General features: G+C 43.5%; 2 protein-coding genes across 6 annotated transcripts in view; one reads left to right on the forward strand and one right to left on the reverse strand.

Annotated features, from left to right (window-relative positions):
- The first annotated feature begins 596 nt into the window (after positions 1 to 596).
- On the forward strand, positions 597 to 15,589 carry LOC103281635 (uncharacterized). 5 transcript variants are annotated; one of them, XM_062969241.1, is made up of 9 exons: positions 597 to 814; positions 5,712 to 5,879; positions 8,398 to 8,483; positions 8,612 to 8,639; positions 9,929 to 9,970; positions 10,480 to 10,507; positions 13,056 to 13,086; positions 13,381 to 13,459; positions 14,977 to 15,589. In XM_062969241.1, exons 1-9 carry the CDS (start codon positions 626 to 628, stop codon positions 15,493 to 15,495), a joined length of 1,170 nt encoding a protein of 389 aa, XP_062825311.1. In that variant the 5' UTR covers positions 597 to 625; the 3' UTR covers positions 15,496 to 15,589. The 5 variants fall into 5 exon arrangements, with proteins under 5 accessions (XP_062825311.1, XP_062825313.1, XP_062825315.1 ...); XM_008123604.3 differs by lacking the exon at positions 597 to 814 and adding an exon at positions 4,238 to 5,520; XM_062969243.1 differs by lacking the exon at positions 5,712 to 5,879 and having other exon boundaries at positions 615 to 814.
- Positions 15,590 to 19,387: 3,798 nt separating this feature from the next.
- Positions 19,388 to 27,115, reverse strand: part of scara5 (scavenger receptor class A member 5) — a 127,493-nt gene continuing 119,765 nt past the window's right edge. Inside the window, exons 9-10 of the mRNA XM_062969240.1 lie at positions 25,706 to 25,912; positions 19,388 to 22,980 (exon numbers count right to left, since the gene is read on the reverse strand). Coding sequence (XP_062825310.1) covers positions 22,844 to 22,980; positions 25,706 to 25,912 — 344 coding nt within the window. The 3' untranslated portion in view covers positions 19,388 to 22,843. The remainder of the gene's footprint in view (positions 22,981 to 25,705; positions 25,913 to 27,115) is intronic.

Here is a 27,115-nt window from a genome sequence, read left to right on the forward strand (position 1 = left end):
GCCTTGCAGCTTCAAAGCCTGGCGGCTTCCTGCCTGGGGAAATCCTTTGTTGGGAGATTTTAGCTGGCCCTGATTGTTTCCTGCCTGGAACTCCCGTTTTTTGAGTGTTGCTCTTTATTTACTATCCTGATTTAAGAGGTTTTTTTGATACTGGGAGCCAGATTGTGTTCATTTTTATGGTTTCCTCCTTGAAGTCAACCATAGCAGAGCATTTGATGAACCAACCTGGACACAGAATATTATTTGAGGACATAGAAAAGCTGGACCGCTCTCACAACCACCATGTCAGACGACACAGAGAGGCCATTGAAATCCACAAACATGTTGACAATTTCAACAGAAAGGCAGAAACCATGAAAATGAACACAATCTGGCTGCCAGTATTTAAAAACTCTAAAATCAGGACAGTATTTAAAGAGTAAAACTCAGAAAACGGAGGAATTCCAGGCATGAATCAATCAGGGCCAGCTAACTACCTCCTAACAAATAATTCCCTCAGGCAGGAAGCAGCCAGGCTTTGAAGCTGCAAGACCATTAAATGCCAATCAAGGTGGCCAATTGCAATATTCATACTTGCCTCAAACAGGAACTAGTTGTTTCCAGCAGACCTCACAACCTCTTGAGGATGCCTGTCATAGATGCAGGCGAAATGTCAGGAGAGAATGCTTCTGGAACATGGCCATGCAGCCTGGAAAACTCACAGCAACCCAGAATGTTTACTCTTTTAAGAGTGAAAGTGGGAGTTCTTGGAAGGCCAACGATTTCTGGTTCTTTGCAGACCCCATCCCAAGATGTACACAGCCATAACAACAAGGTCTGGATTACTATTATTTGGCTATTATAATTATTAGTTGATTTTAAAGTATAGAACTATTCTTCATTCTTCTTATTATAAACATAATAATTATATACCTTTGGCATGATGTTAAGATATAATTATTAATTGTCCTTCTTATTAGAAAAGAAAATAAGCTTGCAAGTGAAGTTTGCAAAAACTCTTATTCCTCAGCAATGCAAACCAATGCAATATGAGATTTGTAACCAATTAAAATCATTATTAGTTATTCTAACACTTTTCAGTATAAATGTAAATGTATAATTATTCTTCGTCATTATTATTAGAAAAGAAAAAAAGCTTGCAAGTGAAGTTTGCAAGAATTCTTATTCCTCAGCAATGCAAACCAATGCAATATGAGATTTGTAACCAATTAAAATAATTATTCGTTATTCTAACACTTTTCAATGTAAATGTAAATGTATAATTATTCTTTGTCATTATTATTAGAAAAGAAAAAAAGCTTGCAAGTGAAGTTTGCAAGAATTTTTATGCTTTAGCAATGCAAACCAATGCAATATGAGATTTGTAACCAAATAAAATAATTATCAATTATTCTAACAGTTTTCAATATAAATGTATTTACCCAGCCTTTGAACAATCATACATTTTATTAGTTGGTGTATGTAAAAAAAAAGGTAAAAGGTAAAAGGTAATTAGAGTAAATTCCCTGTATTTTGGAGTGACTCTTTGTTACAAAGAATGCTTCAGCAACCTCGCTTCTTTCAAGCTGAGAGTGCGTCTGCACTGTAGAATTAACCCAGTTTGATCCCACTTTAACTGCCTCGGCTCAATGTTCTGTGATCCTGGGATTTGCAGTTTCCGAAGGTCTTCTAGGTCAAAGAGTGACGGTGCCTCAATGAAATACAACTCCTAGGATCCCATAGTGTTGAGCCGCGGCAGTCAAAGTGGTGTCAAACTGCATTCATTCCACAGTGTAGACATGCCTCCATGCCTTTTCCCTCTCCTTATGATGTGAATTGTGATGTCACCCAGGATTAGAACTCATAGCCAGGTCCTTGGATCCCCAAGTAGTTTAGTTTCCAGGTTTTAGAGAAAGGACTTATTTTGTGGATATTTCCTCTCCTGATCAAGAGGTTTCTCCACAAAACTGGAAGCAGAAGCCGCCTGCGGTAGGAGATCTGATCTCTATTTTTATTTCTCCAGACATTCCTTTTCCATAGTATTTCTTTGTAAACTGAGAACCAAACATAGTTGGAAGAGACTACAAGGGGCCATCAAGCAGTCCAACCCACTTCTCTTTGAAGAAGAAAGTACCATCAAAGCCCTCCTAACAGATGACCATCCAAACTCCACGGGACTCCCAGCCGCTTTATATTCCACTAGAGTTGGAAAGGAAACCCAAAGGTCATCCAGTCCGACCCACTTTCTGTAGGGCAGGAAGACACCACCCAAGCCCTCCTGACAGATGGCCATCCAGCATCTGTTTATTTATTTATTTACAACATTTATACCCCCGCCCTTCTCACCCGAGGGGACTCAGGGCGGCTTACAAAAATTTTGCCAAAAATTGGCAAAATTTAATCCCCAAAATGCAATCATAAAAACAAAACAATATAAACAGATCCATTAATAACATTGTTAAAACACATTATAAAAACCTTAAAAACGTATATATAATATTAATAATAATAACTTTAATTAATTACTATAACTTTAATTAATTAACTATAATTAATCTGTTTCAAAACTTCCGGAGAAGGAGACTCGATTAAGACTCTGAGGCAGATGTATATCCCATTGACAAACAGCTCTTACTGTCTGGAGGTTCTTCCTAATACTTAAGTAGAATCTCTCTTCTTACAATTTTATTCCATGGCTCCATTGAGTCCTAGGGCCCATTCTACATTGCCATATATTTATTTATTATTATTATTTTTTATTATTATTATTATTATTATTATTATTATTATTATTTTATTACAGTATTTATATTCTGCCCTTCTTTCTCACCCCGAAGGGGACTCAAGGCAGATCACAATGCATATATACATGGCAAACATTCAATGCCATTAGACATATGACATATATAGACAGACACAGAGACAATTTAACATTTTCCAGCTTCCGGCTTCACGAGGATATGCTCGATTCCGGCCACAGGGGGAGCTGCCGCTTCACTGTCCACTTGAGACACCGAGTCCTTGATGGTAGTACTTCTTCATTCCTTTCTGCACGCTGTTGGCAGTTTTATGGTGTTGTAAATTAGTTAAATTAGCCTCCCCGCATAAAGCGGTACCCAGTCCTTGATAGTAGTACTTCCTCATTCCTTTCTGCACGCTGTTGGCAGTTTTAGGGTGTTGTAAATTACTTAAATTAGCCTCCCTGCATGAAGCGGTACCTAGTCCTTGATGGTAGTACTTCCTCATTCCTTTCTGCATGCTGTTGGCAGTTTTATGGTGTTGTAAATTAGTTAAATTAGCCTCCCCGCATAAAGCGGTACCCAGTCCTTGATGGTAGTACTTCCTCATTCCTTTCTGCACGCTGTTGGCAGTTTTAGGGTGTTGTAAATTACTTAAATTAGCCTCCCTGCATGAAGCGGTACCCAGTCCTTGATGGTAGTACTTCCTCATTCCTTTCTGCATGCTGTTGGCAGTTTTATGGTGTTGTAAATTAGTTAAATTAGCCTCCCCGCATAAAGCGGTACCCAGTCCTTGATGGTAGTACTTCCTCATTCCTTTCTGCACGCTGTTGGCAGTTTGATGGTGTTGTAAATTAGTTAAATTAGCCTCCCTGCATAAAGCAGTACGTAAATTTTCTACTTGGCAGATGCAACTGTCTTTTGAGCTGCCTAAGTCAACAGCGAGCTAGGCTATTAATGGTCAGGAGCTCAATCCAACCCGGGATTCTATCTCATGACCTCTCGGTCAGTAGTGATTTATTGCAGCTGGCTGCTAACCAGCTGCGCCACAGCCCGGCCCATATAATCCAGTTCAAAGTGGATAATCTGGATTTTATATGGCAGTGGAGGAGGGGCCATAGTCACCATTCTCTGGACACTTTCCAGGTTGTCAATCAATACTGTTCTTGAATGGTGGTATTATTACCACAAATTTGTTGACACCTGCAAAATTTGATAAGCAAGCATGCATTCTGTTCCATCATCCAAATCTTCGATCCAGGCGTTGTAAAGATTGGGTCTTCCTGCAGGGCAGAATGGGGCCCCATCTACACTGCCATATAATCCATATTATCAAAGCAGATAATCCATATTATCTGCTTTGAACTGGATTATATGAGTCAGTAGACACTGCCATATTATCCACTTGCATCTGTCAAGTAGGAAATTTAGGTACTGCTTATGCGGGGAGGCTAATTTAACTAATTTACGACACCATAAAAATTTCCAGCAGCAGTGCATGCCAGGAGATGAGGAAGTACTCCATCAAGGACTCGGCGTCACAGTGGATGATGAAGCAGCAGCTCCCCGTGACCGGAATCGAGCTTACCCTCATGAAGCCGGAAGCTGGAAAATGTTAATTAGCCTCTGTGTCTGTATGTCATATGGCATTGAATGTTTGCCATGTACAGTACAGTCTTACTTACCCAACATAAACGGGCCGGCAAAACGTTGCATAAGCGAATATGTTGGATAATAAGGGGGGCTTAAGGAAAAGCCTATTAAACTTCAAATTAGGTTATGATTTTACAAATTAAGCACCAAAACATCATGTTATACAACAAATTTGACAGAAAAAGTAGTTCAATACACAGTAATGCTATGTAGTAATTACTGTATTTACGAATTTAGCACCAAAATATCATGATGTATTGAAAACATTGACTACAAAAATGCGTTGGATAATCTAGAACGTTGGATAAGTGAGTGTTGGATAAGTGAGACTCTACTGTATGTGTACATTGTAAACCGCCCTGAGTCCCCTTCGGGATGAGAATATTTATTTATTTATTTATTTATTTACAGTATTTATATTCTGCCCTTCTTTCTCACCCCGAAGGGGACTCAGGGCGGATTACAATGAACACATATATGGCAAACATTCAATGCCAACAGACAGACAACATACAGTAGACAGACTCGGAGGCATTTTTAACATTTTTTCCAACTTCACGATTCCGGCCACAGGGGGAGCTGTTGCTTCACCGTCCAGTAGTGGCTGTACTTCCTTATTCCTTTCCTCGTGTTTTGCTGGCAGTTTTATGGTGTTGTAAATTAGTTAAATTAGCCTCCCGCATAAAGCGTCCCTAAATTTCCCTACTTGACAGATGCAACTGTCTTTCGGGGCTGCATAGGTCAACAGCAAGCCGAGGCTATTAATGGTCGGAGGCTTAACCCGACCCGGGCTTCGAACTCATGACCCCTCGGTCAGTAGTGATTTATTGCAACTGGTTACTAGCCAGAATATAAATACTGTAAATAAATAAATAAATAAATAAGTTCAGATCAGATAATTTGGATTTTATATGGCAGTGTTGAAGGAGCCTGGGATGGACTAGATGGCCTTTGGGGACCTTCCCTTCTGACTTAGTGAAAAATATATTTCTTGGGAGTCCAGTGGTGTTTCCTTCCCTGGATATTTTTAAGCAGAGGCTGGATGGCCATCTGTCAGGAAGGCTTGGATTGTGCCTCCCTGCATGGCTGAAGTGGGTCAGATTGGATGGCCTCTGCGGATCCCTTCCATTTCTATGAATGTGCAAATAAGGTTTGTATGTGTCTTGCTCTCCTTCCATTTCCATCTCCATCCATGGAACTTGCCTTGAGCATCTTGGGTCTAGGGGATGCAGGAGGCTGTTAGGGTCTCCGTGGCAACAGAGTTGCCATGGAGACGCCAACTGCCTCCTGCATCCTCTTCTGGAGCCTCTGGACCAACGATGCCCGATGCTTCCCTACAAGAGCTATGAGGACTTCTCCCGCGCTTCTTCTCCGGCCCACCACCACCGCCCCCACCACCCCCGGCGGACCCTCCGGAACTGCACCTCCCAGCCATGCTTCGTCTCCTGCACCTTCTACACCCCCATCTGCTTGCCGCTGACCCCGGAGGAAAGCCGGCTGACTATCAAGGCCAGTGTCCGTCCGGGTCAAATGGGGCGGGGAAATTGTATTTTTTAGGCATTGTACTTTGTACTTTTATTTTTATAAATTGTATAATTGTACTTTTATTTTTATATATATTAGACATGACCCAAAACACCAGAGTATTCACAAATGCACTTAAACTCCTTACGGAATGAAAGGGGGTTTCAAGGTGTCAAATGAATGCAGTTTGACACCACTTCCTCTTCCATGGCTCAGTGCTATGAAATTCTGGGAGTGATAGTTTCCCAAGCTCTTTAAATAACAACAACAGCAACATGTTACTTGTTATCACTTCCTCTTCCATTGCTCAGTGCTATGGAATTCCAGGTATTATCATTTCCCAAGGCATTTAAATAATAATAATAATAATAATAATAATAATAATAATAATAATAGCAACAACAACAACAACATGTTACTTCTTATCACTTCCTCTTCCATTGCTCAGTGTTATGCAATTCCAGGAATTATAGTTTCCCAAGGCATTTAAATAATAATAATAATAATAATAATAATAATAATAATAGCAGCAGCAGCAACAACAACAATCTGTCGGGGGTGCTTTGAATGCGATTTCCTGCTTCTTGGCGTGGGGTTGGACTGGATGGCCCATGAGGTCTCTTCCAACTCTACTATTCTATAATTATCACTTCCTCTTCCATTGCTTAGTGCTATGGAATTCCAGGTATTATAGTTTCCCAAGGCATTTAAATAATAATAATAATAATAATAATAATAGCAGCAGCAACAACAACGACAGCATGCTACTTCTTATCACTTCCTCTTCCATTGCTCAGTGCTATGGAATTTTAGGTATTATCGTTTCCCAAGGCATTTAAATAATAATAATAATAATAATAATAATAATAATAATAATAATAGCAGCAGCAGCAACAACAACAACATGTTACTTCTTATCACTTCCTCTTCCATTGCTCAGTGGTATGGAATTCCAGGAATTATAGTTTCCCAAGCAATTTAAATAATAATAATAATAACAACAACAGCAACAACAACAATAATAATAGCAGCAGCAACAACAACAACAACATGTTATTTCTTATAACTTTCTCTTTCATTTCTCAGTGCTATGGAATTCCAGGAATTATAGTTTCCCAAGGCATTTAAATAACAACAACAGCAACAACAATAGCAGCAACAACAACCACAACATTTTACTTCTTATCACTTTCTCTTTCATTCCTCAGTGCCATGGGATTCTAGGAGTTATAGTTTTCCAAGATATAATAATAATAATGATTATGATTATGATTATGATGATGATGATAATGTTATTTGTTACCCATTTTCTTTTGCATGGCTTAGTGCTATGGAATTGTGGGAGTTATAGTTTTCGAAAGTCTTTAAATAATAATAATGATAGTAATAATAATAAAACATGTTAGTTGTTACCACTTTCTCTTCCATGGCTCAGTGCTATGGAATTCCGGAAGTTCTACTTTACCAAGGCAGAAGAAGAAGAAGAAGAAGAAGAAGAAGAAGAAGAAGAAGAAGAAGAAGAAGAAGAAGAAGAAGAAGAAGAAGAAGAAGAAGAAGAAGAAGAAGAAGAAGAAGAAGAAGAAGAAGAAGAAGAAGAAGAAGAAGAAGAAGAAGAAGAAGACGACGACGACGACGACGACGACAACGTGGCTGTGGCTCACGAATGGGACCCTGAAGAAGGAGACAAAAGGCTTGATCCTTGCAGCCCAGGAGCAAGCCATCAGGACAAAGGCAATCAAGGCCAAGATCGAAAAATCAGCTGATGACCCAAAATGCAGACTGTGCAAGGAAACCAACGAAACCATTGATCATATCCTCAGCTGCTGTAAGAAAATCGCACAGACAGACTACAAACAGAGGCACAACTCTGTGGCCCAAATGATTCATTGGAACTTATGCCTCAAGTACCACCTCCCAGCAGCAAAGAACTGGTGGGATCACAAACCTGCAAAAGTATTGGAAAATGACCACGCAAAGATACTGTGGGACTTCCGAATCCAGACTGACAAAGTTCTGGAACACAAAACACCAGACATCACAGTTGTGGAAAAGAAAAAGGTTTGGATCATTGATGTTGCCATCCCAGGTGACAGTCGCATTGACAAAAAACAACAGGAAAAACTCAGCCGCTATCAGGACCTCAAGATTGAACTTCAAAGACTCTGGCAGAAACCAGTGCAGGTGGTCCCGGTGGTGATGGGCACACTGGGTGCCATGCCAAAAGATCTCAGCCGGCATTTGGAAACAATAGGCATTGACAAAATTAGGATCTGCCAACTGCAAAAGGCCACCCTGCTGGGATCTGTGCGCATCATCCAAAAATACATCACACAGTCCTAGACACTTGGGAAGTGTTCAACTTGTGATTTTGTGATACAAAATCCAGCATGTCTATCTTGTTTGCTGTGTCATAATAAAATAATAATAATAATAATAATAATAATAATAATAATAATAATAATAATGTGATGCTCTTTTAATTCCGATCTTTCCTTTATCGCAGAGCATGCAGCGGAGGTCGAAAGCAGAAGTGGACTCTGCCAGCAAAGTAGCGGAGAGCTTTAGCGGAAGCGAGAAAAGCTCTGAGAGGTGAGTGGATGTGGCTGAGAGAGTGTGACCTCCCAATGGGTTCCCATCCCTCGATGTGGGGATCAATGGGTCTCCAGATTCCTGCTGCTCTTCTTGATAGCTGGCATTTCTCTCTCTCTTTCTTCTAGGGAAAGGACACTGAAAATAGAGAACTTGGTGAGCTGGGAATTTCACTGATCCGGATGCGTAGAATCATAGGACTGTAAGGGAACCCAGGGGGCATCTAGTCCTGCCCCCTCCCCTACTTTGTAGGAAATTTTATATCTGTAGACGTATAGAATTGCAAGGGAATCCCCAGAGTCATCTAGTCTAGTTTCATGTCTGTGCAGGGAAGCCACAGCTAAAGCTTAGAATAGTCGAGTCATAGGGGAACCCAAGGGTCATCTAATCCAGCCCCATAGCTGCGCAGGAAGTCCGTAGCTAGGGAATAGAATGGTAAAGATAATACAGGAACTTGAGGGTCATATAGTCTAGCCTCATACTGATGAAGGTGTACTGGGAAAATATAATACTTGTATTGGAAACTATATATTGAATGTAATCATATTAGAAATAGGAATAGGAAAATATGTAATCACCAGCAGATTGTGTGCATATTATCCCAAAATACACTCTGCCTAGCAAATAACCGTCTCCCCATAAGCAGAGACCAAAGTTCACCCTAAGTGCCAGAGACATATGTCAAGGGTCAACAAGAATAGATAAGCTAATGGACAAAAGATAAATTAAGGCTTTTGGGATGTCAAGATAAGACCTGGCGCCATGTAGGAGTGCTAATGACTCCCTGACAAGCTAAGATAGAGGTAAATTCCTCAGTTAATGGATCCCTGAAAGCCTAGATAGGATAATGCCTATATGACGTAGGTAGATGGAGGCAAAAAGGGTATATAAGGACCTGTGTTTCTTTGTTCTGTACCTTCGCTTTCCTGATTACAGGAGAAGGTCTTTCCTATTGCTTATTCTCTCTGGCCACTGAGAATAAACGTCTTTTTCTACAGAAACCAGAACTCTCTTTGTCTCATTACCTCAAACCTTTGTCTGCCATTTTAATACCAGTGTAGGAAACCCACAGCGAAAGCATAGAATAATAGAATTGCAGAGTTGTAGGGGAACCTAAGAATAATCTAGTCCAGCCTTAGGCCTGTGTAAGGAATCCACAGCTAAGACATAGAATAGTAGTTATAGGGGACCCCAAGGGCCATCTAGTCCAGCCCCATAGCTGCGTATGAAGTCTGTAGCTAAAAAGAGAATGGAAGAGATACACGGGAACCTAAAGGTCATTTAGTCCAGCTCCATGTCATTGCAGGAAACCAACAGCTAAAGCATGGAATTGTAGAGTTACTTAGGCAACTCTGCACTGGAGAAAAATCTCGAATCATTTCCAGAAATGTCTGCACATTATTCTTTGAGGTGACTCCTAAAACCCTCCCGTTTTTCTCTTCCAGCTGAAGAAGGTGCTGGTGGAAAACCAGCAGCTGAAAAACGCAGTAAGTTGTGTTTCCTTAAGACTTGGTCCTCTTATGTCTCTGTCTTTTAATACGTTCTCCAATAAATTTGATCTATGTATTTTTAACTATCCCTTCCTTGAGCCTTGAGGAGAGAAGTAAGATATAAATTGTTGTTGTTATGTGTATCCAGGAACATAAATCCCATTTTCTCCCAGTTTGCCGGTAGGCTGTTAGGAATGGTGGGAGTTGAAGTCCAAAACACCTGGAGAGCCCAAGTTTGCCCAATGCCCATACCTGATCTACATTGTAGTTTGGCACCACTTCAACTGCTCAATGCTATGGAATCCTGGGATTTGTAGTTTGGTGAAACACTAGCTCTCTTGGGTAGAGAGACCTTGTAAAACCACAACTCCTGGGATTCCGTAGCTTTGAGGCATGGTGGTTAAAGTGGTGTCAAACTGCATTCATACTACAGTGTAGATGCGCCCTAAGATGGTCTTTTCTCTCCAGTTTGGCACGGAAATAGTGATGTTGTTCCTCTTTTGCAGGTCATCTTACTGAAGCAGCAAAACAAAGGTAAGGAAATCTCTCCGGCCCCTTCTACACAGCCATATAATCCAGATTATCCAATCAGATAATCACATTACCATCTTTGAACTGGATTATATGAGTCTACGCTGCCATATATGCTAGTTTGAAGCAGACAATCATGTTTTAAGGCCTTGGGGAATTCCTTATTTTCCCCTATTTTGCACACAGAGACACAATCTCCCTCCCTCCTTCCTTCCCTCTCTTTTTCCTGCCTCTCTTTCTCTCTTTCCTTTCTTGTGTTCTCCTTTCTCCTTTCTTGCAGTTAGTGAATCTCCTGGTAGTTGTCAGGATGTTAGAGAAAGTGAAATCTCTTCCCGTGAGAATCTGCCAGAGTTTGCTCCTGAGGGGAATGTCGGGGAGTGTGAGTGTAACACTCCAAGGCAGCTTGAACACCGGAAACCAGACAGAGACCAATAATCATATAATATCTTTATTAAAACAATAGTAAATTCAGGAAAGAATAAGTGGAAGGGATGAGTGAGCAATAGTCCTTTAAGGAATGGTATGAATTAGTCCAAAGCGTAGAAGAGATATGTCCAATGTTATTGTCCAAAGTCCAGAAACCGAAACATGCTCAAAACTGTTGAAAAGTTCTTGAGCGGGGAAAGCAACAAGGAAGCAGGAGTAAATAACAAAGTCCAAAGTCACTGAAAAGTCTTGGATTACAAGGCAGGCAAAAAGACGAGGCTAAACGCAATCTGGATTCAGGAACAAGGCAAAGACGTGAATTCACTCCGGATTAACAATGGGAGTCGCAGCTCGGCTTGGCCGCCAGGAAAACAGGAAACTCGGCTTGGAGAAATCAAGGAACTGGAAATGATGAAGTCGCTATGTTGACACCACAAGAAGTTCACAGTGCAAGACACTTTTATAGAAGTTAGATCTAATAACAGCGAAGGGAACCGAATGCCCAAATATTCCCAAAGCAATCTGCTATCCAGTATCCCCTTTAAATGCCAATCGTTGACTCCTGCGAAGCTGCTGTGTCTGGGATCTTTGTTGCTGGAAAGACTGTCTTCTGTTAAAGGATACATTCCCTGGGGAGCTTGAAACATCTGGTTCTTCCACGGGAGTAGTGTTATCAGTATCTCTCCCAATTAAGGAAGCCTCGGAGCTATCCACAGCTGGGGTCTGTAATTGGAAGGAACTTGAAGGAGAACTGGGTGAAAAGTCAGAATAAGCTTCATCCTGGTCAAAGTTCATTTCTGAACCAGGTTCAGCACCCAAAGGCGGCTGGGATATAACAGTGAGTTTCCTAGGTCAGAGGGGTTGCGGCTGCCCCAAAAGAGTGTGAAAGAGAGACAGCCTCGCTTTTCCCAGTGGCTTCGAAATAAACAGCGAAGAACCAGGTGCACGAGAAGTGATGTCATGGGAGGGAATTGAGGCTTTTCAGTGGGCTCCAAACAGACCGCTCTTTGTGAGAACAACATGGCATTTCAAGTGGGAACAACTCTTAGGTTCCATGGCCTTGCTTCTGTCCTGTTTTGTCTTTCAAGAACAGCCTTAAAGCACTGTCGTAAGTAAATGAAAACTGCTTTACTTCAGCAAAACATAAAGTACAGCACACTCAAAGGAAGCAAGAAAGTCAAAGGGCAAGCACAGTTCTTAGTCTCTGATACATTCCCAAATCAAATAGCAGTCTTACTTCAGACAAAGAAACAGCAATTAATCCAGATGCAGACTCGAAGCAGGCACACGGGAGCAAAGGCATTAGAGTCAGTTTGTTACCAGCAAGAGCTGGCTGCACCTGCTTCTGCTTTATAGCCCTGAGTCCCCTCACATCTGCTAGGGCAGTTCCCAATTACTCAATTGCATTTCTGGCAGCTATTCTAACTGAACATCTCTGCTCCGTTTCCTTTCGCCTCTCCTGAAATGTGGGTACTTGCAAAGTCTCCTCAGATTCCAACTCACCCTCAAATTCATGAACACTTTCCTACTCCCCTTCCTCTTCTGAAGAAGAAGAAGAATCCCTAACAGCTTCACGTGTTCAAGTTTCTGGATTTTGGGTGTGGTTCGTGTTATCTTGGCTAAGTTTCAAGTTTCTGGATTGTAATTCCTGTTCATGTCTTCATGATTTTTGTCTGTTTGTTCTCAAGTTCTGGATATGACTTTGATCAAGTGTATGGATTTTGCCTTGGTTTACCGTATTGAGTCAAAGTGCAGTTCCAAGTCTTTTGGATTGTTCTCCTTGAATATGCTGTTTCTTCTCTTTTATATTTTTCTTAATAATCTTTACTTTGTAGATTCTCTTGTCACTGCATGGTGTCTTGATAAAAAGGTGTCCCGCAGATAGGGCGAAACCCACTTTTCCTTTCTTCAGTTTCTTAGTTCTTCCTTCTTTTTTTCCTAACTTCCTTTTTTTTCTTTCTCCCCTCTCTCCTTCCCTCTTTTTCCTCCCTCCTTCCCTTTCTTTCTCCTTTCTTCCCTTTCTCCCTCCCTCCTTCCAGGACGCACCCCAAGCTCTTGTTTGTAGGTGAAGCTGGGAAACCAAGCCATAAGGTCTTTATCTGATGGGCTGATTTTCTCTTTGCAGGAAGAGATAACAGCTCAGAAGACTGCAAGAGGTTTGTATGGCTATGGCATATCTATGCTGGGAAGCTGGGGCCCTGGGAGCATCTACACTGTGGAAAGAACACAGTTTGGCACCACTTTAACTGCCGTGGCTCATGGATAGGGAATCCTGGGAGTCCTAGTTTCACCATTTCAGTCACCTGAAGCTGCAACTCCCATTATTCCACGGCGCATAGATATGGCAGTGAAAGTGGTGTCGAACTGTATTACTTCCACAGTGTAGATGCACCTGTGTTGGTTTAAAATTGGCAGTTATGTGTCCTTCCTCCCGCTCTCTCCTTTTCCAGGTCGAAAGAAAAACTCCTGACCGAAATTGGGTCTCTCTTGACCGAAATTGCTTTTCTGAAGGAAGTGCGGGAACAGCTGGTGAGTGGATCCAATCGTGGTGTGCCACAGAATCCGCTCTGGGTTTCACTCTGAACTTGGAAGGAGCAATGTGTTGGTGTCGTTGCATGCTCGATAACACTTTTAAATCCTTTTGTATTCACCACAAACCCAAGAGTGTTTTTTGATTTCTTGATGTAATGCCTATTATTATTTATTGTATTTTTAATGGTGCTATGATATGTTGTTTTTATATTTTATATTGTATTGCTCTGGGCATGGCCCCATGTTAGCCGCCCCGAGTCCCCGTTGGGGAGATGGTGGCGGGGTATAAATAAAGTTTTATTATTATTATTATTATTATTATTATTATTATTATTATTAAAGGCTGTTCCCCTGAAAATTTTCAGATTTTTTTTAAAGGTATGCAGAATGTTAGTTTTCATGCTGGTGGGTGTCTGCTCTAAAACCTTCTCCTTTCATCGCCTCAATTTCCTATTTAAAACCACTGCTGTGTTGCTTGTTTTGGCCGGCAGAGAATTTCAGCTTTCATTTCAGCTCCTCCAATCCTCCTCCCTTTCTGTCTTAAGCTTCTTAGTCTTGTATTGTTGAAGGCGTTCATGGCCAGAATCACTGGAATGTTGTGTAGTTTCCAGGCTGTAGGTTCGTATTTATCGATTTATTTATTTACAGTATTTATATTCCGCCCATCTCACCCCAAAGGGGACTCAGAGCGGATCACAATGCAGATATATATGGCTAGCATTCAATGCCGTTTTTAGACATAAAACACATCCAGACAGATAGAGGTCATTCAACATTCTTCCAACTTCGGCTTCTGGAGGTTATGCTCGATTCCGGCCACAGGGGGAGCTGTTGCTTCATCCACTATGACGCTGAGTCCTTTTTGATCAGAGTATTTCCTCCTTGCTCTTTGATCGCCGGCAGTTTTATGGTGCCGTAAATTAAATTAACCTCCCCGTTTAAGCGGTCCCTAATTTATCTATTCACAGTTGTTTTCGAACTGCTTCATCCACTATGATGCCAAGTCCTTTTTGAATGCGATTTCCTGCTTCTTGGCAGGGGGTTGGACTGGATGGCCCATGAGGTCTCTTCTAACTCTACTATTCTATGATTCGTTGATTCTATGATTTCCTTCTTGCTCTTTGATTGCCGGCAGTTTTATGGTGCCATAAATTAAATTAACTTCCCCGTTTAATCGGTCCCTAATTTATCTACTCACAGTTGTTTTCGAACTGCTTAGGAGGACAGTAAGCTAGGCTATTGGCAATCGGGTGCTCAATCTGACTCAGCTTTCGAACTTGCCACCTTCCAATCAGCAGTGATCTATTGCTGCTGGTGATTAACCAGCTGTGCTATAGCCCGGCCTATGTTTGAGCAGCATTTTCTCCTGAAGTTTCACCTGCATCTGTATGCAGGCAAAACATCAGGGGAAAACGCTGCTCAAACATGGCCACACGGCTCAGAAACCACACAACGCCCCTTCTTTGGCTTCCTTAGTAAAATTCCATCCACGTCTTCCTGGTTTCTTTCTCCAGCGGTACCAGGACCCGGACACCCGGAGGGAGGCCACCAAGGCGCTGACTGAGAGCATCCAAGCCAAGCTGGAGGTGGCCCAGGCCAAGATCGAGGCGGCCGAGGCCAAAAAGGAGACCCTGGAGGCCCACCGGAAGGCGGCCGAGGCCAAGGAGACGGCCGAGGCGGCCCAGGCCCGGGAGGAGAGCCTCCTCTCCTACATCTCCCGCATCGCCAGCCTGGCCTATCAGCAGGCGGCCGAGGCCGAGCACGACTGCGCCCAAGCGCGCCAGGTCATGGCGACTGCAGAGGCCGTGCAGGCGGCCGCCTTCTCCGAGAGCAAGCTCCGCCGGGGCCACAAGCACCACCACCACCACCACCACCGCAGCAGCGGCCACTGGAGCCACGGAGAGTGCCGGTGCCACCACAACCACCACCATCACCACCACCCTCCGAGCCACCAGGAGGCACCGAGGAGCCGCTACGAATCCCAAAGCGAGCCGCCCCACTCTGAACCGGAGACCCTGAGCAGCAGCCGATGAGGACGGGATGGAGCCGGAGGAGAGGGATAACTGACAGGTGGCCCATGCCACTGTTTTGGGAGCTTGGCACAGGATTAAAATATCTTTGAATATTTTTTTGCATCCTATGCATATGTAAACTGGGACACACATGCGCACACCATGTTCACATGAAGTCAGTTTTATGTCTCATTCCAACCAACACCTCCAATGCAGTGTGTAGTTAGCACTATGCATTGCTATGTATATTTATCCCTAACTATTATCCATAAATTTATCCAGGAGCCTCCTGTGGCCTAGGGGATAAAAGCCTTGTGAGTTGAAGGTTGGGTTGCTGACCTGAAGGCTGCCAGGTTCGAATCCCACCCGGGGAGAGTGCGGATGAGCTCCCTCTATCAGCTCCAGCTCCATGCGGGGACATGAGAGAAGCCTCCCACAAGGATGGTAAAACATCATAACATCCGGGCAATGTCCCCTGGGCAACGTCCTTGCAGACAGCCAATTCTCTCACTCCAGAAGCAACTCCGGTTGCTCTTGACACGAAAAAAATATATCCATAAATATACATAAACAAAATGTTATGCATTATGAATGTGCAAGTTAATGCACACACCGGCCATGTTGACATACACACCAATTGTATGTCTCATTCCAACATGTGGTTTGCGCTGTGCATTGTTATGTGTTAATATGCATAATTATAATAAGTATTATCCATGAACAAATATTATGTATTATGAACATGCAAGTTAACACATATACCTGCCATATGGTTGCATTTGAACGTTATATGCACACATATGTATAGGCTAAAAGTTAATCCGTTCTATTTACAGTAGAGTTCTGGTTATCCGACATAAACGGGCAGGCCAAATGTCAGATAACTGAAACTGTTGGATAATAGGGAGGCCCTATTATCCCTCCCGACAAGCTGGATGCTTGCCAGGAGGGAAAAGTCTCCTTCCTCCCGGCAAGCACCCGACTTGGAGAGGCCCGCTACTGCCTAGAAAAACAGCTATTTTTCCAGGCAGCAACACACGGTGGGCCTCTCCAAGGGCCGGGTGCTTTCCAGGAGGGAAAAGTCTGCACCAGTCACATCTTGTCCCTCCCAGCAAGCACCTGGCTTGGAGAGGCTGCCTAGAAAAACAGCAATGCGCAGCAGGCCTCTCCAAGTGTTGGGCACCCGCCAGGAGGGGCGAGACGCCGCCGCATTGGATAATACAGTGTGTTGGATAAGCAGAAGTTGGATAACCAGAACTCTACTGTCTATACTGCTTCCTTGTGGTTGCATCTGAGCACTGCCTAAAGACAAAGCTATAGGCCACTTGCATCTAAGTCAATGATTCTCAAAGTGGGCGCTACCGCCCCCTGGTGGGCGCTGCAGCGATCCAGGGGGCAGTGATGGCACCTATTAGGAGAAGGGGGTGGGGCCAGAGGAGGGGCGGGGCCTCTTCCCAAGTGCTGGAGACAGGGCTGAGCACCTGAGGCACCTGTTAGGACACAGGGTCGGAGCTAAAGGAGTGGGCGTGGCTTCTTCCCAAGAGCCCGAGACAGGGCTGAGCCTCTATACCTCTCCTGAGAGGTCTTTTAGGACTAAAGGGCAGGGCTAGGGGCGGGGCCTCTTCCCAAGAGCACGAGACAGGGCTGAGCTTCTATATACCTCCCCTGAAGCGCTTGTTAGAACACGGGGGCGGGGTATAGAGTTTCAGCCCCGTCAGGCTCTTGGGAAGAGGCCCCGCCCCCTCCTCTAGCCCCGCCCCTTGTGTCCTGGTAGGCGCCGCAGGACAGGGATAGAAGCTCAGCCCTGCCTCAGAACTCATAACTCCGCCCATCCCAGTCCTGGTCACCCATTTGTGGTGCCGCCCACCTCCCCCTTCCAGCCCTACATCTTGGATTAGGGGAGAAGCTCAGCCCCGCCCTCTTGAGCAGAAGCCACGTCCACCCCTCTAAGCCACGCCCCCCTTTCCAGGGGCGGCGAGTCATATTTTTTCTGGAAAGGGGGTGGCAGGTCAAATAAGTTTGGGAACACTGATCTAAGTGCTGCATACAAACAGACATGCCTACAGACCAGGAGCTAATCCTTTCTATCTCTATATTGCCCTCATGTGGTTGCATCTGAGCACTGCAAACCAGGAGCTAATCCTTTCTATTTCTATACTGCCCTCTTGTGGTTGCATCTGAGCACTGCAAACCAGGAGCTAATCCTGTCTATCGCTATACTGCCCTCTTGTGGTTGCATCTGAGCACTGCAAACGAGGAGCTAATCCTTTCTATCTCTATATTCCCCTCTTGTGGTTGCATCTGAGCACTGCAAACCAGGAGCTAATCCTTTCTATCTCTATATTCCCCTCTTGTGGTTGCATCTGAGCACTGCAAACCAGGAGCTAATCCTTTCTATCTCTATATTCCCCTCTTGTGGTTGCATCTGAGCACTGCAAACCAGGAGCTAATCCTTTCTATCTCTATATTCCCCTCTTGTGGTTGCATCTGAGCACTGCAAACCAGGAGCAAATCCTTTCTATCTCTATACTGCCATTCTTTACTGTTTGGGGCCCTCACCTAAAAACAAGGTGGTGCTGTAGTTGAAACCCCACAATTCTTTTAAGTTGGCTAATGAAGGGACTGTTTGCCAAGGTTGGTCCAGATCCATTAAGCCACCAAGGAGGCTTCACGGTACAAACAACAGGCAGACAAAACCTGCATCATGTGTACATGAAGTCACCTATGTGTCATGTTCAACCGGGTGCCTCCAATGCAATCACACATTATTATGCATAGCTTTTTCTGCATTATAAATGTGCAAGATGTTGTTGTATGTCTTTCAGGCTGTGTGGCCATGTTCCAGAAGTATTCTCTCCTGATTAGCATTGGAAAGGTTTTGTCTCTTTCCTGGGGGCATCCTTTGTTCAGTCATTAGCTGCCCTCTGCCCTCAGAGTGTTGGTTCCCATCTACTGTTTTTGATTTTAGAGTTTTTTAATACTAGTACCTTAACCCAAGAGACAAAACCTTTCCGATGCTAATTAGGGTGATTAACTGAAACATTAATGCTGGCTTCCCAGTGACAAAGGACTCTTGCCACACCCTGGACTCTACACAGATATATATTCTTTCCTTTCCTTACTTAGTTTATCCATACCGCACAACCTATGAGGATGCCTGCCATAGATGTGGGCGAAACGTCAGGAGAGAATACTTCTGGAACATTATTTATTTATTTACAGTATTTATATTCCGCCCTTCTTTCTCACCCCGAAGGGGACTCAGGGCGGATTACAATGAACACATATATGGTAAACATTCAATGCCAACAGAAAATAACATTCAGTTTTAGACAGACACAGAGGCATTTAACATTTTTCCATCTTTTTCCGGCCACAGGGGGAGCTGTTGCTTCACCGTCCACTGGTGGCTGTTCTTCCTCATTCTTTTCCTCGTGTTTTGCTGGCAGTTTTATGGTGTTGTAAATTAGTTAAATTAGCCTCCCGCATAAAGCGTACCTAAATTTTCCCTACTTGACAGATGCAACTGTCTTTCGGGGCTGCATAGGTCAACAGCAAGCCGGGGCTATTTTAATGGTCGGAGACTTAACCCGACCCGGGCTTCGAACTCATGACCTCTCGGTCAGTAGTGATTTATAGCAGCTGGTTACTAGCCAGCTGCGCCACAGCCTGGCCACACAGCCCGAAAGACATAGAACAACCCTGTGATCCCGGCCATGAAAGCCTTCAACAACACAATGTGCAAGATGGCTCAACATACACAAACCTCAGGAGCACAAGAAGTTCGCTTTACATCTCGTTCTGCTCTGTGTTTCAAATGCAAATATAGGTCCTGTAGCCTTAGCCCCAGGAAATGTAGTCCTAGTCCCTGCAGCTCAACACAGAACGTGGCGCAACATAAATGGTTCCAGAATAGCACAAAACATCATATTTATTATTTTAAAAAAGCAACAATCAGCAGCTTGGTAAGCAAAGAAAGTGTGGCATCCCCCGGCATACACATGCCTCCCGGGAAATTGCGGTGCCGGTTTCGGCTGCTGCGTCATACATGGCTCGCCTTAACGGGGTCGATATTGACGGGCAGTCAAGGTCCATGGGGTTAGGCGAAGACCCCAAAAGAACAGAAGCTTTGGAAAGACTTTGGTCCTTTCGCTTTGGTTTACAAGCAACGAAAGAAGAGCACTGGGTGGGGAAGGACCTTTTCTGGAGGCTTTGAAACAGAGTCTGTTGAAACGGCCATCTGTCGGGAGGGCTTGGATTGTGTCTTCCTGCATGGCAGAAGGAAGGTTCGACTGATTGGCCCTGTTTTTAGGCACTGCACATTGGGGCAAAGGGAAATGTTTGCATCCTCTCCAAATTTTGGAGCACGTCAATAACAGATACAGTAGAGTCTCACTTATCCAAGCTAAACGGGCCGGCAGAATTTTGGATAAGCGAATATCTCGGATAATAAGGAGGGATTAAGGAAAAGCATATTAAACATCAAATTAGGTTATGATTTTATAAATTACTAGCTGTGCCCGGCCATGCATTGCTGTGGCAAAGTGGTGGTGGTATTGGTTAAAAATTGTTGTGTAATTTTTATTTGACGTTATTTGTATTTTTTAATTAATTTTATTGTAAGTTATCTTTTTATTTATTATAATTTATTATTTTCTTGTATTATTTTTAGTTATTTTCTGTTATTATAATATTTTATTGTATATATTTTTTACTGTTTTTAATTATTTTTAGTGTTTTTTATTATTTTTATTGGGTTGCTAGGAGACCAAGTTGGAGGAGCTTAGCCTTCTAACTGGCAGCAATTGGATAAAAGCAATTATTCCTCTCTCTCTAATTAGGACTTTATTTTTCTTTTCTTTTTGTTGTATCAACCTAGAGCCATGGATGATGGGTTGTGTTGTCAAATGTCGAGGTTGGGGGGCCTGTAGTTTTGTTGTTTTGTGGGTCGCCGTGATGCCATCACTCTTTTATATATATAGAAGCACCAAAACATCATGTTATACAACAAATTTGACAGAAGAAGTAGTTCAATGCTCAGTAATGTTATGTTGTAATTACTGTATTTACGAATTTAGCACCAAAATATCACGATATATTGAAAACATTGACTACAAAAATTCCTTGGATAATCCAGAACCTTGGATAAGTAAGTCTTGGATAAGTGAGACTCTACTGTAGCTGGAAAGGACCTTTCCTCAAGACCTCTAATGCCTCCGAAATGCTTCATTTGGAGCACTTTTTGGGCCATTTTGGAGGCTGTATTGTGTCATGGATGGCTATGAGATCATAAGTCCAGCTCATGATCTGAACTCAAGAGCAAGTCAAGCATTTGAAAGGGAAGTTCAACAGAAAACAAAGGTCACTGAAGTAAGCGGACTTCTACTTCTGGGGTTTTGGATCCATATTTCCCAGGTTTTGTTGGATGTAAGTTGGGCAAAAACAGGTCTCCAAAGTGGCAAGACATCTAGTTCTGTTTTCTGGATGCATACTTCCAAAGATTATGGGATGGAAGATGGGAAACACAGGTCTGGAATTTTGGATCCATATTTTTGAAGCTCTTTGGATGATAACTGGGCAACAACAGGTCTCCAAAGTGACTGGATGTCTAACTCTGTGTTCTGGATGCATATTTTCCAAGCTCTTTTGATGGAAATTGGGCAAAAACAAGTCTCCAAAGCAACAAGATGAATTGTTCTGTGTTCTGGATCCATATTATCACAGCTTTTTGGATTTATTCATCGTGTCAGAGTGAAACAAAGTTTAAAAACTTGGTATTATACTAGATTTCCTATGACCAGAATCTGTTCACTTGGAGTGTCTCTGGTGTCGCTGTGAGAAGGTCCTCCATGGTGCATGTGGCAGGGCTCAGGCTGGAAGCTGAGCAATAACAATTCTCCAAAGTGACTGGACATCTACTTCTGTGATTTTTATTTTATGGATCCATATTTTCCAGCTGATTCTTGGAGAAGGCTCTGGGTTGTATGAGGGTTGAATGAAAAGTAATGCCTCCACCTTCATTACTTGGGTTTGGATGGGAATATTTTAATAAATCAAACGCAGAAATAATCCTTAGAACATGCTCTTTAACTATCACTATTCACTTTTCCACATCATCACCAGACAATTGGATACATTTCTGCCTAGTTTTCTGAAGCCGTCACGGAAGAAGCCAACACTCTGTTTCCACAACCGGCGTCTCACAGGACCCATTGTGCACAGATCTTCCGACAGCCAAGCAAAGCAATAATGTGACCCACACGTTCTTGTGAAATGCCAATTATGTTTGAAATTTCTCTCTGAGTGATATGACGATTGTCCTGAATCAATCTGTTAACCTTTGGCTTGTGAAACTCGATAGTTGCTATTGCAGGACGTCTGATTCTTTGTTTGTCACGCAAGTCAGATGTTTCCACCTCAACATCTTTCAACTTACTCTCCCAGTGACGCACAGGACTCACATCAACACAATCACCATAAACAAAATGGACTCTGACGAATTGGTATAAGTATATAGTTGATATGTTAAATGTAGAAATCAAATTGCAAATGGAATAATATAGATAAAATTGAAAATATTGCAATAATCAAGGGAATGTGGGAACCAGTTAAGAACTATTTAGAGAACGTACTAAGATGTGGAGTGGAAAAATTAAGATTGAGATTGATATTTCAAATGTAACTTCTGTAGTTTGTTGTATAAAGTGTATGTACAAGGAGGGGAGGGTGGGAGGGTGGGAGTGGGATAAAATGACAAAACAACAATAAAAACAATTTTTTTAAAAAAACACAATCACCATAAACAGCTTGCATTCTCTCATGAATCTCCTTTGGGGTGACACCTTTTGCTGTCAAGAATTCAGTGACTGCACGTTGCTTAAGTCACATTGACCGACCGTCTGCGCAGGGTTCCATACTTTGCACTTTAACAACACAACCGTTCAATGCTAAGGCTTCCCGCCAAACGGAACTATAGAGAAGAGTCTCCTGAACAAGCCAGGACCTGCCGCAGACCAGGACTACCATCTGTTGAGAAGTTACGAAGGTGGAGGCATTACTTTTCATTCAACCCTTGTATATAAAATGATCTTTTGAAAACAAAATAGGGATTTTTCAACTCATAAAAAGGCTTTTTAAAAAGTAGGAAAGTCGGGGTGTTGCACCGGACCCTTTCCCCATCATCCCTGATCTTCTACCAAAGGTCCTGAGAGATCGAAAGGGCAAGTTGGCACCTTTAGCTGGATAGCCAAGGGCCTGGCAAGAAGGAAGGCAAGGGTGCCAGCTTTCTTTCCAGGACTGGCTGGCCTTTTGAAGTCTGGAGGATTTATTCATTTGCCCAAAAAGGTCCTCTGCTCACTCCTGGCTCTCTTCACGGCTTTATGCACTTCACGCCGGCATCCTCGGCGTGGCCACAGTTGGTCTTCCCCCATTTGGAGAAGCTGCACTGGAAGAGGCTCTCTTCGGTCCCTTTGCAGGCCACGTCGTCCATCCAAATGCGACCTTTCCCTGCAGAGAAAGAACGACAAAGCACATTAGAGAAGAAGGCCTAGCTCTGCATGCACCCACCTGAGCATATGTTGAGCCTCCCGGAGCATGATTTCTGCCTTAGTTTCCCAACAGAAACATCTGGGTGTAGTATGTTTTCTGGGCTGTGTGGCCGTGTTCCAGAAGCATTCTCTCCTGACACTTTGCCCACATCTATGGCAGGCATCCTCACAGCCTCGGGCCCCTTCCTTTCCCCCCTCAGCCGCTTAAGCGGCTGAGGGGGGAAAGGAAAGGGCCCGAGGCTGTGAGGATGCCTGCCATAGATGTGGGCAAAACATCAGGAGAGAATGCTTCTGGAACATGCCCATATACCCCGGAAAACATACAACAAAACCAAGCTTCTATTGTTTTCCAATTTGCTCCGAGCTGCAGCTCTCAAGGTATGACAGCTCACTGTTATCACCCACTCGCCTTTAAACTGAGGCTAGATGACCATCTGTTGGGAGTGCTTTGATTATACCTTGTTAACAGGAAGCATCCCACTGGAGCGAAAATCCCATCTCAGAAAGAACTCTCTTTATCTTCAGGAGGTTGAAAGGCAAAAGGAAGGCCACAGCAACTTCTGTGATAGAATTCCAATACGCTGATGATAACGTAGTCTGTGCTCATTCAGAGGAAGGCCTGAAAGCTTTAATCAACTTCTTCACAGAAGCCTATGAAAAGCTTAGCCTCTCACTGAACATCGAGAACCAGCAAAAGGCACCAGCCAATCCCTCTGCAATGTTGACAATAAAGCTTAACGGTGTCATGCTAGAAAATGTTGACTATTTCCACTACCTTAGCAGCCACCTCTCCACCAAAATACAACACCATCGAAGCTCTTTGAGTGCAGCATTTCTTGTTTTGTGAGGATCGGGTTATCCATAGGGAGACCAAGTTATAAAACTATTGTCGTCCGGGCCACATAGCCCGGAAAACATACAACAACCCAGTGACTCTAGCCATGAAAGCCTTCAACTATAACCCAGAGTGGGCTCAACATCCTCTCGCGTCCCAAACACCACCAGTCCTTTCTGTCTCCATGGGATACATTAATTTGATTTGGTAAGAGATGTCCATCAGTGGAATATGATGCCAGTGGAGTTTCCTTCTCCGTAAGTCTTTCAATAGAGGCTGTGTCCTGTTTTGTCTTTCAAGAACAGCCTTAAAACACTGAGGTAAGTAAATGAAAACTGCTTTCCTTCAGCAAAACATAAAGTACAGCACACTCAGTGGAATAATGCAAAAGGAAGCAAGGAAGTCTTAGGGCAAGCACAGTTCTTAGTCTCTGATAAATCCCCAAATCAAATAGCAGTCTTACTTCTGTGATGACTCATGGGCCATGTAGTCCCGTTCCTAGTACTGTTGTGGCAGATGAAGAGGAAAACTTGGGTTTCCCACCGTTTCTGCCAGATTTGGAGCCCTTGCAGCTGCAAGATGTTTGCCCACAAGAAGTCAGCCAAACAAGCCTTGAGCAGAAATCCCCCCCATTTTCTCGCCGGAATTATTATAATCAAGATAGAAGCGCTCGGGAGGCGACTCGCCGGAGCGCCAGGATAGCTGCCAGACAATTAGCTGATTAAGTCTGCTTTCCTTGGGAAACTTTAAGGAGTCATGCATCTGGACACAGTATAGGTTTCGTTTCTTGTTCCCCAGAGAAAGTGTTCCTTGGCAGGAAAACAAGATCCTATATAGGTGTTTGCCCGCAAAGGAATCCTTGCGGAGTCAATTCGTCGGCTTGAGGAGTGAGATCGTGTGTAGACTTCGTACTCCAGTTCCCAGTTCCCGGATCAAGTTTCCAGCCCAGCCTTGTACCATGGACTTCTATGGACTCAGTTCTTGATTCATGTTTGCCTTGTTTCCAGTTTGATCTTGCCAAGTTTCAAGTCTTGCCTTGCCTTGCGTTTTAAACCACGGACCTTGCTTCACAGTCTCAAGCCTTGTTTTCCAGTTTCCTTCGGATTTACCTTAAGCCTCAAAGACTAAGGACAGTTCCCCACACTATTGCTTGCCAAATAGTGTGTGTTTCGGTGAAGTGGATTATAACTTTGGACTTTAATATCACATATTGGACATTGTTTTCCTGGACTATATTTGACCTTTCCTGAAAGGTCTACTTCTGAACTATATTCTACACTTATTTTTATTGACTTTATATATTTCCCTAATAAAGATATTAGATAGATTCTGGTCTCTGCGCATGGTTATTGGTGTTCTGCAGCCTGGGTCCTGACAACTTCAGACAAAGAAGCAGCAATAAATCCTTAGGAGCAGTTTCCCAGATGCAGACTCGAAGCAGGCACAAGGGGAGCAAAGGCTTAGTCAGTTTTTTACCAGCAAGACCTGGCTGCACCTGCTTCTGATTTATAGTCCTAAGTCCCCTCCCAGCTGCTAGGGCAGTTCCCAATTACTCAGCTGCATTTCTGGCAGCTAATCTAGCTGAACGACGTCTCTGCTCTGTTTCCTTTCGCCTCTCCTGAAATGTGGGTACTTGCAAAGTCTTCTCCTCTGATTCCAACTCACCCTCTAATTCATGGACACTTTCCTGCTACCCTTCCTCTTCTGATAGGCTGGATGGAAGGCCACCTATCGAGAGGGCTTGGATGGTGCCTTCCTGCCTGGCAGAAAAGGATTGGGCTGGATGGCCTTTGGGGAGTCCCTCCTGATTCTAGGTTTCTATGACAACCCGTATCTCCCAGTGCTTTACCTTGTCCAAAGGCAGCCATCCGGTGAACCTCCTCCGCCCCGAGGAAGCCCAGCATCCGGCACACAACGTCCCCGTCCTTGGTGTCCCAGCCGTCGTCGCAGATGGTGCCCCAGACGTGGTCGTGGAGGACTTCCACCCGTCCTTCGTGGGGCCCAGATCCTCCTACAAGGCGGACACTGCCTTCCTGGGGATCAGTTCCTACAGAGCCTAGAAAAGAAACCACATGCAGAATGGTTATTGTAATGAAGTATGAATTTTGGTTTACAGATGTTATGTTTAATTGTTTGTTTATATTTTAAAAGGGTAAGTATTACAGTTATTGCACCTCAGCACTCAGAGGCTGGTTGCCATGGAGAAGTAGGTGGAGCCAACTGCCATTTAGTTGAAGAAAGTGCAGAGTTTAAAAAAGAAAGTCAGACTGTGCTCTGATGAGGCACAGGGAAGATTGATTCTAGGTTGATGGGATCAAGGAGACTCAATTGTTCATTTTGAGTCAGTTTTAAATAAGTTTGGTGACTTATTTAATGTAGTTGTGTCCTGGTAAGGCACAGAGAATCTGTGATAGTATATCACAGGGGTGACTGTGCCTTGAAGTCACTGGATAGTCCAAGTTTCAGACTTTGGGAACCAATCCCAGCTGGACTCACAGAGATCCACTGAAGTAACAGTTAGAAAGGAGCAGAGGAATAGGTTTTAACTACTTTAAGTAAAAGAAGTGATACTTTAGAGAGTTGAATTCATCTCATTCTAGTATTGTAACTGTTAATAAGAATACCTCTAAGTAAGAAACAACATTATAACCACTAAGCTCTGTGCCTGAATAAGCTTGTTATTGTTCTTCCAACATCTAAGCCTCTGTCGCATATATTCTAAACCAAGTTATGCTACCATCTAAAGTGAATAAGAAGAAGAAAGCAAAAACACAGGAAAAGGTCTCCTCCCTGAGTCTTTGGTGGTTGCATCTTATTAGTTCTTTACAAATTTGGGGCAGCGGGTGGGATAAAAAGATTCCCCCTGCCTGAAAGAACCTCAGTCATTCATAGTCCCTTACAGTTATGCATGCTTTGGGGGCAGCCATGGGCCAACTTCGGCCCTCCAGGGGACTTCAACTCCCACAATTCCTAGGCTGTTAGGAATTGTGGGAGTTGAAGTCCAAAACACCTGGAGGGCCGAAGTTGGCCCATACCTGCTCTATAAACACTTGACTCCCACTCCTATGCATAGTTAATTGCATCGCTATGCCATTTCTTCCTTCCCGAAGATGGATGACTTGAGCTGAATAATATATGCTGCAACCCCTTGAAACATTATCCATTCCTGACCCCTTTGGCCTTAAGTAAACCCAGAATGGATCCAATTAGCTTTCCTTTGGACTCCGTCCTCCACAGGGTGCATAAATAACACGCTTGG

The sequence above is a fragment of the Anolis carolinensis genome, chromosome 1 (genome assembly GCF_035594765.1).
Source record: "Anolis carolinensis isolate JA03-04 chromosome 1, rAnoCar3.1.pri, whole genome shotgun sequence".
NCBI classification, from domain to species: Eukaryota; Metazoa; Chordata; class Lepidosauria; order Squamata; family Dactyloidae; genus Anolis; species Anolis carolinensis.